This window comes from Carassius auratus, chromosome 1 (genome assembly GCF_003368295.1).
Source record: "Carassius auratus strain Wakin chromosome 1, ASM336829v1, whole genome shotgun sequence".
In the NCBI taxonomy this organism is placed as follows: domain Eukaryota; kingdom Metazoa; phylum Chordata; class Actinopteri; order Cypriniformes; family Cyprinidae; genus Carassius; species Carassius auratus.
In genome coordinates this window covers 11,949,723-11,962,617 of record NC_039243.1, presented here as the reverse complement: position 1 = coordinate 11,962,617, position 12,895 = coordinate 11,949,723, and the positions used below count along the sequence as shown (strand labels likewise).

At 35.2% G+C, this 12,895-nt stretch overlaps 1 protein-coding gene across 3 annotated transcripts in view; it reads right to left on the bottom strand.

The window, feature by feature from the left end:
- evi5l (ecotropic viral integration site 5 like) overlaps positions 1-12,895 on the bottom strand; it is a 42,874-nt gene that overhangs the window by 16,129 nt on the left and 13,850 nt on the right. For 2 of the 3 annotated variants that reach the window (XM_026273024.1, XM_026273034.1), the window contains 12 exons: positions 11,070-11,438; positions 9,081-9,270; positions 8,724-8,948; positions 8,121-8,195; positions 7,896-8,021; positions 6,795-6,938; positions 5,808-5,897; positions 5,614-5,711; positions 5,437-5,497; positions 4,990-5,043; positions 4,455-4,487; positions 3,739-3,879 (listed from right to left, as the gene is read on the bottom strand). In XM_026273024.1, the coding sequence (XP_026128809.1) occupies positions 3,739-3,879; positions 4,455-4,487; positions 4,990-5,043; positions 5,437-5,497; positions 5,614-5,711; positions 5,808-5,897; positions 6,795-6,938; positions 7,896-8,021; positions 8,121-8,195; positions 8,724-8,948; positions 9,081-9,270; positions 11,070-11,311 (1,479 nt within the window). In that variant the 5' untranslated portion in view covers positions 11,312-11,438. The remainder of the gene's footprint in view (positions 1-3,738; positions 3,880-4,454; positions 4,488-4,989; positions 5,044-5,436; positions 5,498-5,613; positions 5,712-5,807; positions 5,898-6,794; positions 6,939-7,895; positions 8,022-8,120; positions 8,196-8,723; positions 8,949-9,080; positions 9,271-11,069; positions 11,439-12,895) is intronic. The other variant, XM_026273030.1, reaches the window with a different exon arrangement.

Genomic DNA, 12,895 nt, shown 5'->3' with positions numbered 1-12,895 from the left:
CAGAGGAGGCTATAATGGCTGCTATTACATCACATTCATTTATGGCTAAACAGAGCATGTGTATGACTAACACACACAAGCAAACACTGCTTTCCATGTTTTATGGGGACATTTCATAGATTATTTCATCTCTATTATGTCGGAGACTGTAGGGGCTTTCATAACAGCCCTAACATGTGTTCAAACAACCTGAAAAAGTTCTCCTTGGGAGAAATTCTGAAAACCAGTCTATCAATCAGAAGTAACTTTTGATATATATATATATATATATATATATATATATATATATATATATATATATATATAGAATGCCTTCCTATCATCTCAAACTACTTGTTTTTTTTTTTGTATGTATTTGAATATTTTGCTATATTTTATACTTAATGACCAGAAGTCAATCGTTTCATATTGCACAGGCAAACACATCATTTGCAACATGGGTAATTAGTTTATCTTAGTATAAAAGACATGAAGTATACACTCTCATAACCTTGTTGTAATGTTCATCTCCCAGAAGATTTGTTAAACTTATGGATGGGAAATCAATGGGAAATGCTGAGAATCCTGGTGAGGTAAGTGGTCCCTGTTGCGCTCTATTCTATATTTTGTGCCAATGTTGCATGGTTACCATTAAGTGTAGGCCTATATGGATCGACTAATGAACTCTATTTTGTGGAAGAATTTCTATTATGATTATTAGCATAAAAAATTCATTAATTTATTGACACATTGGGTCTAAAAACAGCAGTTGGCATGGTAAAATTACTGAAACACAGTAAGTAAATCTATTAAATTTATGTAACACTATAGGCCTCAGGACCGTTACATCATAAAATAACAATTTCAGTCTCTTTTGCATTTCCAAATAAGTTTATGTGTGAAAATCAACCAGTCATTTTGTAAGTGCCTACTCAATAAATAAGACTCTGGAAATGTATTTAGTTAGTCTTAGCGATATCTATCACTGAAGTGGCAGTGTTGATGTGACTGTGCTTCTGCTGTGTACTGTGTGCATATACTGTGGCCTACCAGAGGGGGCTGTGGCCTGCCCTGGAGACTTGTGTGAACACTAGTTCCCACGGACTTTTACTTCTGTTTTTCTTACCTCCCATCATGCTTTCCAGTCACTTCATCATACCCGTATTACTCAGATGTTTCAATCACAGACACTCTCTCTCATTCTACTTCTTGTGTACTTGAAAAATGTCAGCAGAAGGACTAGAGTTTCAGCTAAAAACCAAATGCTTTCCATTCCAGATAGCAAAGCACAGTGGAAATGAATCTAACACGATATAAAACAAGCACTGCCAGAGATCCAGTTATCTCTAAATGTAAATTGTAATGCGTTTTTTGCAATATATTTAGCAGGACATGTGCTGAAAACACCTTTGTTGAATTCTTATAGAAGCTAATGCTATGCCTACGTCATCCGCAGACAACTAGTAGAAGCTACAGATTATGGTTTATAAAGTTTTCAATATGGATATTTTGCTCACAAAAGTGCATTGATTCACTTCAGGAAGACTTTATTAACCACAGAGCCACCTGGAGCACTTTTCTATGAAGGATGGATGCAGTTTATTATCTATATTATATTGAATATCACCCATTCACTGTCATTATAATGTTTTGAAGAGCCAGGGCAATTTTTTTAATATAACACTGACTGTATTCGTCTGAAAGAATTACATTATATGCACATATGATGGTTTGAAGGTGAGTCAATCAGGTGGCAATTTTCATTCTTGGGTGAACTATCCCTTTAAAATGTAAAGTGAATGGAACAGAAATGTGCATCGAAGCTAAACATTTCATAAACACTAATGTTGTGCAATATCATTATTTTATCCTAGACTTACAGTGCTTTAATAATAAAGTTGTAGGCACAAACCCTTTCTCAAAAAAAATAACATTAAACACCTGAAATTAGTTTCTAATAGTAGGTTAGTTAATATTACATCTTTAATCAGCATCATAAACTAGTGATCTTTGACTAAATCGTCCCCTAACAGAAAGGCTTGTAATAGGAGTCAAATGGTGTAACCGGTTACACCACTTGACATTTCCATTTAAAATGAATTAATATTATATATATATGTGTGTGTATATATATATATATATGTGTGTGTGTGTGTGTGGGTTAAAAGAGGATGTGAAATGTAGACCACAAATAGCATTTCATATCAAACACAGCGACCTTCTTTGCTCCAGGTAATGAAACCAGATTCATCAGATTTAGGTCGAATGAGGAGTATAAATACTCGCCTTATAGACACTAAATCCCTGTCAGATTTTATCTGGATAGTTTTTATTTTTTATCTTACAGGAAATATAATAAATAAATGAACAACTCTGCAAACCAATCCAAAAGAAGTAAAAGAAGTGATTTCAAGTATGAACACATGCAGATTTTTGTGAAGTGTGTGCACACAGAAATCCATGTGAAAACCAAATTGAGTTTTCTTCTGCCTTTTCTTGTGCTTGACTGGTTTGTAATCACTTGAATGTTTACATCTGCAAAACATAGAACCACGTGCATCAGTTTATGGTGGTTAAACTATGCATGTAATTCGTGAATTACATGCATGTCGAACCGGTTCAGTGTGGATGACAGATCAACTACGAGCCTTTGAGCAACTAGCTACAAGCAACACAAACATAGAACATAAGAAAAAACAACTAAGAAAAGGGTTAGCTGTTAGTTGCAAGATACACTAGTTCTGTTGACATCAGCACCGCTATGGGACAGTGGTCAATTATGAGTTTAACACAGGAAAATACATATGACCATAGAGTGTTGCTCTGAGTGTGAAACATGTCACGGGGTCACAGCTCACACTCAACATGACACACACCACACCCCAACATCTTCTCACACATGCCATTCACACCTAAATGAAAAAACAAAAATTCCAAAATACCCCATCTGCTACATATTGATGCTTTAGCATTCATTCTTTTAACTTTTGAGGATGATCAAAGATTTTAAACTCTAATTATGTGTTCAAACAGTCATTATCATAAATCTCACCAGAAAATAATCTCTGACCTTTCAGTGACCCAGTTCAGGGTAATTATGCTACGCGAAAGCAGATCTTTTGACTAAGAACAGCCTGCAGCCATGTGTACAGTGAACATGATGGTTAAAAAAAATGAAAAACCATGTTTATATGACTTTGCTCAGCTTTCTTGAAAGAGAGAATCTTTCCTCATAATAAACTGCTTATTCCTTTTTAATTTAATCGTAATTTAATAGTAGGTACCCTCAAGGGATGTGATTGTTGTGTCTGTTTCGCACTGCACACATAAGCAGTGATAAAGCTAACTGGGAGAACAGGCTGGCTTTGCAGTGCTTTCACACTGACGTTATTTCAGAGCTTACTGGGTTACTACATTGACTATTTCATTAAATAACAGCCATAAATTATTAAATGATTAATGTAAAATTAGGTAACCTTATTAAATCATCTACATTCAATCAGACTTGCTGAACAGAAAGTGCTCTTTGTGTGTCTGTTGGGCTTTGTGCCACATGCTCCACATGGAATGGCAGACATCTTTTTCAAATGATGGGTGAGCAGTTCACTTCAGTCATTTAATGTAGTTTCATAAAAAACCCATATTTAAAAAAGATGTAATAAAAAGGTCTGCATATAATTTTATCAGTAGTTCCTGCTGAGGTCAGCAAAAACTGTCTCAGCACTGAAATTCAACTTGTAGCTATGCATCTGCTGTTACCTTGTGTTGCTGAAGTTCACGAATGGTGTCCTGTGCCTTTTCCAGACTCTCACTGGCTGTGTTACACTGATGCCGAACCACAGCCAGTTCACGCTTAATAACATAGTTCTCCTCTGCCTCCTGGGCTCGAGTAACCTGACCCTGAGAGAAAAGAAAAAGAGTAAGTTTATTCTTGGAAGATCTGTCACTTAACTTGCAGTTAAGGGGAGATAAGTGTGGCATTCCAATCAAATAAATGAGAAGGGCTACATGCAATGAGATCTCTGCATCATAAAAACTCATTAAAAAAATCTATTCTAGAATCAAAAGAATCCCACTGAATTTTGGAATTGGATGTACTGCATGATCAAATTAAAAAATGACATTGGACCTAATACAGAACCCTGATGCACAACTATGCTTCCACATCCCACATGCAAGGCTAAACTGTCGGTAGAGAGTGTTAGCTTTCATTTGGAGTGCCTCTTAGACATTGTTACAGCCATGTAGACAAATGCACTGTCAAGGAAGTGTTGAAAAGCACAGCAAAACAAATAACCACTTTTCATGCAACAGGCCCATTCTCTGATCTGTGTGAAGGAGGCAGCACAGGGGCAGGAAAATGAGTGGATTACAGTAAGAATCATGGTTGGTTGTAGAGAAGAACTGTATGATTGAGTAAAGAGAGGAGGAAAGGCAGGAGGGATTAGTGAGCAGCTGGCTTGCCAGTACTGTACCTGAATCAACCTGTCTGCTAATGCAGCACTCTCCTACAACACCACAAGAAAAAAATGAAGAAAAACGGAAAGAGAGAAGAAAGAAAAGGTTGAAAATATGGACAGAAAGAACAAGGAAAAAAGGAAGGAAATAATGGATCAAGAAAAAAGGTGTTGAAAACCACAGGCACACATGAAGAGAAGAAAAATTATATATTTTATATTATATATATATATATATATATATATATATATATATATATATATATATATATATAAATTGAGTATAACAGATTGAGTGTGTTTGTGGTGTAAATTGTGGGGAAGTAATTTCAACAGAGAAAGGCAGAGAAAAAGAAAGGAAATGAGACTTCAACATTTTTACCATCAGTAAGAAGGCAGTACAGCTAAGCTTCTGTAAAGCTCTATATGATCTAAATGATCGAAAATGTTACATGACTCACATGATAAAGATATTTACACGGTTTACTCAAACACAAACTAATCAAGGTTCATAATTAGGTTCATCCATATTGGTTAGAAGACACCATCTCACTTTTTCCAGTGTCTCAATCCTCTGCTTCAGTAGTCTATTTTCTGTACGTAGTCTCTGTTAAAATGAACAAGAACAAAATATCTTAAATATATATTTAATTAAAAAATCTAATTATTTAAAATAAAAAGAAATTGACAAAAAAGAAAAGTACGTTTTACTTTAAAACTGTATATTATTTTATTTAAGCTTCACTTTATTTAACAAAAATGTTGAATACTTTTAATATTAAATGTTGCATAAATACCTTCTTTACAGAATATTTATTCATAAATCAAACCCAAATGGTGCATTTAACAATGACAAAAGTACATATATTTTTTTGTAAAATTTAATCCTTAATGAAGCTCAAGCTAAATATCATTGGATAAAACCAAATTTACATGTTAGTCATCAAACTAGCAGAACCAAGTACAATGTACAACTGTATCTAAACACACATATACAGACCTTAATTTCAATCTGTTCCTCCATTTCTTTGTTCTTGATAGTGGTATACTCCTTTTCTAACCTGTGGATGAAAAGGCAACAACTGAATCTAGACAAAAATCTAACTTTCTTTTATTTATTGTGAATCTCCCTTTAATTTTTACTCACAGATTACTCTGATAATTTCAGATCACTCACTTTTTCATTCTCTTGGGATTGTATTTGACTTGATAAGCCCGGAGGATCATCTTATCGGGGCAGCTATCAAACTGATGCGGAATCACCTTCTGAAAGTGCTGTGGTGAGATGGTTAAACAAACGTCAGTTTAAGTGTTGTGTTGTTACATGTATAATGTATTGATGTACGTAGCAGAGATGATTTTCCCTGTGACCTGTGACATTCCCTCCATGTCTAGCTGTATGAGGTCTGTCTGGTTGTACTGCAGTATCGCTACTCCAACTCGGAATATGATCTCCAAACCCTGAGGAAACAACACACAGTATTTATACAGTTAGAGACTTAAGAACTACAGGTGCATCTCAATGAATTAGAATGTTGTGGAAAAGTTGATTTATTTCACTAATTCAACTCAAATTGTGAAACTTGTTTATTAAAATAATTCAGTGCACACAGACTGAAGTAGTTTAAGTCTTTGGTTCTGCATTGAGCAGCCGTTTTCAGTTTTGAATGGTAGTGTCTGTTCTTTTACTGAACTAAATTATGTTATTACTATAAAAAAATCAAAACTACTGTGGGGGTCGGTGCTGTGGTGGACAAGTGACGTGCCCAGTGTTGCAGCTTAACACTGGTATCACCCTCAACAACGTCTATTGAGGGTAAAGCCTAAGAACCAAAGACTTAAAATACTTCAGTCTGTGTGCATTGAATTTATTTAATACACAAGTTTCACAATTTGAGTTTAATTACTGAAATAAATAAACTCTTCTACGACATTCTAATTTATTGAGATGCACCTGTACAACAAATGCTCATGTCCTAGTATTTTCACGGTTCTATTAAGTTCTTATGACACCCTAGATGCATTCACACCTTCGAAAAAAACTGAAAACTGCATGCAACACATACAGTACACACAAATTCTGTACTTGATAATGCTTATATATCATGGTGGGGAATTCCATTGGGTTTACTCTTTCCACAATATTTACTTTACCCTTTTTACTTTTTTATTTTATTAATTATGGTACACTAACATTTTTACTTTGATTGATTTTCAGTTTGATTAGGACTAAAATAATCATTTTTCCTTTTGAGTTTTTCAGATGTTGCTTAGCTTAGCTTTTTCTTAGCTGTTGCTAACATTTTGTCCATAAAGTATACAGCTAAGTCAGTAACACACAAAGACTCGTGTCCATACCTCATACATAAAGATGTCAAAAATACGTGTAGCTATTGGAAGGGGTAGGAAGGTGAGAAAGAGAGTGAGAAACCAGGATGAGGCATACATAGATGTATGGAAACTCTGAGAACGGAAATGAACGTTCAGCTCCGGCAACTGCTCCTGATCACAGAGATGAAAACATGATATAAGTAAAAAAAATAAATAAACATAAAATTTAAAAAAGTACAGTGAAAAACATTATATAAAACACTTCTGAGAAGAAACAAACGGGCTGCCTCTTGACTGTCTATGCACTGTAAATCTGTTGCCTCCTTGTGGACAAAAATGGCATTACTCCAGACATCTTGGCATGCAGTAGAAATAAATATATATATATATATACTTTCTCGTGTAACTACTCTTGTAACCTCTTTCAATAAGGAAAACATGGAAGTGTTTGGTGGCTTCTAAATTCATCCCTGTCTGGATCCTAAGGAATGAATGCTGCTAAGCTAAACACTAGCACAGTTGCGCAGTGCTACAAGTTGAGGGAAGACCATAGTGGAATATGGAAAAACGGTAGCGTTTTCCTTTAAGGGCAATATAATCATATATTGGCCCCTATATATGTGACTGTGACAGATATTTATAATGTTATTTCAGATGAATACTGTTCTTAAAAATTCGACACAAAAATATTAAGCAGCACAACTGTTTTCAACATTCATAATAATAAGAAAGATTTATTGAGCACCAAAATAACATCAAAATGACTTCTGAAGGATCATGTCACACTGAAGCCTGGAGTAATGCCTGCTGAAAATTCAGCCTAACTGACAGAAATAAACTACATTTTAAATGCGTTAAATTAGAAAACGAATAATATTTCACAATATAACTGTTCTGTTGTATTTTTATTTTATTTTTTTCAAATTAATTCTTAATAACTTCTTTCACAAAGAGACTTCTTTTTCTTTTACAACAGCTAATTTTTCAGAGTAAACTAAACCCGATTCAGCACACTCCATTACCAAAAAAGCAGTCAAAAAGCAACTATTTATCTTTTGCCTTGAACACTCGCTCAGCATTATATGTACAGTTATATTAGTCTAGATTCCATAAAATATTTTCCCTTACCTGTAGCAAGTGTTCAAACTGGTAGATGCACAGACCCAGTTCAGCCATGCTGGGTTTAAACAACTCTCTAAGCCTGTACTCCTGCATTAGTCTGACAAACACACAGAAAGCCTCCTCCTCCGGCATCTACAAACACAAATGAATTTGGTTAATACAAAGTTTGGCTCACAGACATTTCTTTACATTACTTTCATTCATAATGATAAGCAAAATGCAAAAGCAAACCTGCATAAGTAGCAATCCTACGATGAAGGCACTGCCCTGACAATAACCAACTTCACGATCCACAAGAGAATATGCCTGAGACCAAGAAATATACATGCAGGTTAAAGTTATAGTTGGAAAAGAACATTTTTTGAAGACTGAAGTAATAGTTTCTGAAAATTCAGCTTTGCCATCACAATAATAAATTACATTTTGAATTATATTCAAACAGAAAACAGTTGTTTTAAATGATAATTATACAACATTACTGTATTTCTTGTATTTTTCCTTGTATTATTGCCAAGCTACTTCTGACTTAGATTATACTGAAAAATTGGTGTCCACATTCTGCTAAATTTCTTCTTTTTATCTACTGAAGAAAGCAAGTCGTGCAGGTTTGGAATGAATTATGAGTAAATTATGACCATTTTCGTTTTTTGGGGGAATTATTTCTTTAATTTTTGGTTTTGTTTAGTTTTTTGTAATCCGTGTGAAAATGATTTTTTGTACGCTTTTACATTGTTGTTCAATAAGCCACCACTCTCTCTTTCATTTGTTCTACCATGTCTCCACTTTATCTGATCTGCTCTTTTTCTCTCGCCACCCATTTTCGGTCTTTCTCACCTTCATGACATTAAACAGAACTTCCTGTCCCAGGCTGTCCTGGCCTTTGAAGAAGTCGTGCTCTGGATATGTGCGGGCAATATCTCTGCGTATGAGTTTTTCGCAGGGTGAGGACATCTTTAATAGTTCAGAGTACTGGTTCTTTACTGGCATGTCAGTGGCATTACATAATAACTGCCACACGATTGCTCGGAAATGATGAGGAATGCCTTTCCTTATTAGCTCCTGCAGACAGAGAGAGGGTAAGACAAAATAAGAGATGAATGTACAAGTTTCAGATCCTTTTGTCTAGTGTCTATGATGTGGGTTAACACATTGTCATTCAGATCCTAAATAAAAAAAAGGACCAACAATCACCTTGAGAAGTTTGTCTTTCTTTCGTCTCCACTCGTCCCACTCATTGACGATCCGTCCCCACAGGATCCAAGTGTCTTCTTCCAGATGGGACAGGTTAGAAGATGCAGATGAGCTTGACACCAGAGAGGAGCCACTATTCCTCCGAGATCCACTCATTGAGCGCATGGATTTGGAATCTGCTTCCAGTAACCTGAGTGCAACACAATCGACAGAGATCATGATAGTGTTGAATCAATAGATTTATTCAACAAAAAAAAGGTAAAAAAAAAAAAAAAGGATTAAGTAGAATTTTAAAATGTAATATTATCTCACTATAGTACTGTTTGTATTGTATTTCTGATTAAATACATCTACTTAATAGGACTTAAAAATCAAGAACTTGGACTTTTAAAGTGCGAACTGCTGAATGAGTTAACAACAACATTTAACTGAAATAATATTTTTCATTTTCTTACTTTAAGAATCACTTTGCTTGTATTGCTCATTAAGTGACATAAGATAAGTGATAAGTGACCTGATATGTGGCCAAGTATGGTTACCCATACTCGGAATTAGTATTTTTTTCTGCATTATATGTTATGTATAAAAAAAGGTTTATATTGGTGGCATATTCACCGATACCGATATATCGGCGACAGGCTCATATCGGCCGATAATATCAGTGAAACGAATAAATTGTTCAGGCTTTAGTGTGGACAGCCACATTTTTTTTTTGCTGGAATATTGTCGTGTTGCGCCTGGTTGGGACATGGTGTTATGCAAAATTTCCAACCATGCTGATTGCTATTGAAATTACTGGATTTAGTTTGCGAAATTCCAACAAGCTACGCTATATGTGACCTTTAGTGCGTGAGATATTTTTTTCTGTTATGTTGTCTAGTAGGCAAACATATATGAATATGTAAGTCTGATCACTCATAAAGTGTGTCAAATTTCATGTCCAAAGCACACATTGTGTGGGACACAAAGTTTGTACAAATTACTAGTCAAGTATGAGAAATAGTAAATTATGGTTGTATACACAATACAAATGCTGTTGACTGTATACTACTGTTATACCACCGCTTCTAAATACTGTATACTCTATGTTCTAAATACTCACATGTTGTTTCCAGAAAGGTTTGGTAACAGTTTTGTTTCTTCCACTGAAGGCAAAATGTGATTGATAAAAAAAAATAAAAATAATAATATATATATATATATATATATATATATATATATATATATATATATATATATATATATATATATATATATATATATATATATATATATATATATATATATATATATATATATATATATATATATATCCTGGCCACCATTTTTTTATATATTCAAAGTGAATGAGAATTGGGCACATAAAGGTACATAAAGAAAAGTCTTTACTCATTATATTCTTTTGAAGTCATATGATAGCCTAGTCCTATACTGCTGTCCTATCGAAATATACCAAATATAACTCTTTGTAATGCAGGAAATGTATTCTAACCATTGACTGTTGATTGGATGGAGGCAGGTCTGAATGTGAGCTTGCAGTCAATTGTAAAAAAAGTGGTGGAGTTAAAGTGTATTAAATCATTGCAGAAGTCTGGCATATGTCACCAGAATCAAATCTGTTGTTTGACCGGTAGATTGAGTTATGAGATTTTGATAGAATATTATGGGGTCAAAATTTTGATATTTTGGTACGTGACATTCTGGTCCTCATTCGATTTCATCATCTAGAAAAAAGAACAGCCAGGATATTCAGAAAGAAAGAAAGCCATGCCATTTGAAAAAAAACATGAGGCACGTTTAAAAAAAATTGGTGAACTATCTTTAAAGGGATATTTCATCAAACAACAAACATTTTGTCTGCAAGTTCTCATCCTCATGTTGTTTGTGGAACATAAAATAATAGTTTTTTTTTATTTTTTATAATTTGCTTACATTGTATGGACAAAACATATTGGTAAACAATTTGCATGTACATTGCTCTAGTTTTACCTGTTCTGTTCCTCCAGTTTAGCCAGAAGCTCGAGCTCATCTGGACTGAGGTTCTCGGAGTCAGCCGGGGAAGCTGCTGGGGCAGAGAGCGCAGCATCATGGGAACTGGAGTCTGGACTGAGCACTGGGCTGCCAGCTAAAAGAGGCTCAGTCTCCAGTCCAGCAGGCAAATTGAGGTCCTCCAGCTGAACAGAACCTGCCATCCCTCCCTCTCTCTCTGGGCTGCTGCTAGGGCTTGACATGACGGAGGAAATCAGGACAGGAGAAGTCAAGCAGTGACGTGGCGATGTGGAAGGATACTACAGGGGTCTTGGCACCGTGGACGTAGACAGGCCTCCTTGAAGACGTGGATATCAGGACTGGGTTAATCTGTGGGAACGAGGGAAGTGAGGGCTGCATAATTAATAAAAAAATGAAAAGAGTTTTCGTTTATATGGCTATTGTGATTAACTAATGAATCAGTTCATGATTGTGATGAGATGTGGCTGTAGTATTGTCTAGTATTGTGACGGCTGTCACAGAGTCTAGTTGTTATTTCTCTGGGCACCTATTAAGGTCTCAAACTCCCGTCTCTTAAATTCGGTCAATTTTATCATGAAAATCACCATTTAGACTTATAAATACTGTAATGTGGTGTGACAGGGAATCTGCCTCAGCTCAAGCAGCACTGTGGAGCAAACATAAACCAATCATCTCTTAGCAAGAAATAAACAACCACAGAAAATGTTGAACGATAAAATTATACTTACTGCAGTGTTTTAAACATGAAACAACACTTGTAAATGACAAGAGTTACTTGTGTAAGTAAAATGAACACACACCTTAAATAATGAATAAGATTAAATAATACAAGTCCATTTCCAATTATCTTCCGGCACTTTTCGACGTTGGGCTGAATTTATGTTGTATTTTTAAGAAAACATTAATAAAACGTTGGCAGTTACGGTTAATAACCGTAACAAAAGTTACGGTTATTATTTATTGGCAAACATGTCTGAGTTCCTCTGACTGGATGGAATAATAGTCTGAATCTTAAAAACAAAAAACAAAACAAAAACTGAGTCTGCGATCGTCATACACTGGAAAATCTGTAAATTCCAATTGCCTAAAATCTGAAGACTGGGTCTGATTTTGGCCACTACAGTGACACATTCAGACTGCAAATCTGGGCAAAAGTTGTGTAGCGTATTCCAGTCTCACATCTATGCCACCTTATACTCTCATAAACGGGAGATGACATGCAAATCAAGCCTGTGACGATGTTTGAATACAACCAAGAAGAAAAATGACTGTCCTCCATATGTGACCTGGGTAAGTATTTTGTACAGTGTTGCAGCAAGCTATCTGTGCATCCTACAACAAACCACAGACACAAATGGAGCAGCTAAGCCACAACCAACGCCATTAAAGAGAGAGAGAGGGCATGCTGCATTATATTTAGAGTATAGAGTAATAGACAGATGACAGAAATACACAAGCACTCGTGTTCATTTATTACAAAATTTCTAAAGACAGTATTTCCTCATAAGAACATTAGAATTCAGAGCTTGGTTAGCACTGTTTGGCCTTGGAATAGAAATATACCCTGTTTCACATAGTCAGACATCTGATCTGATTAACAGTAACAGGTCTGGTCTACACTGAATTTACTCTGGCCAAGAACCGTCAACTAGAAAGGAAGAAACCACAGCTCATTTTGTTTTTACGTGCCATTTAGGGACGGGCTCATCTGAAACCATAACAAAATATAATAGACTGATGGGGAAAACATTTTAATAATACTGTGACAGTTATACAGAAAGCACTGAAATAGCAGAAAATGTGAA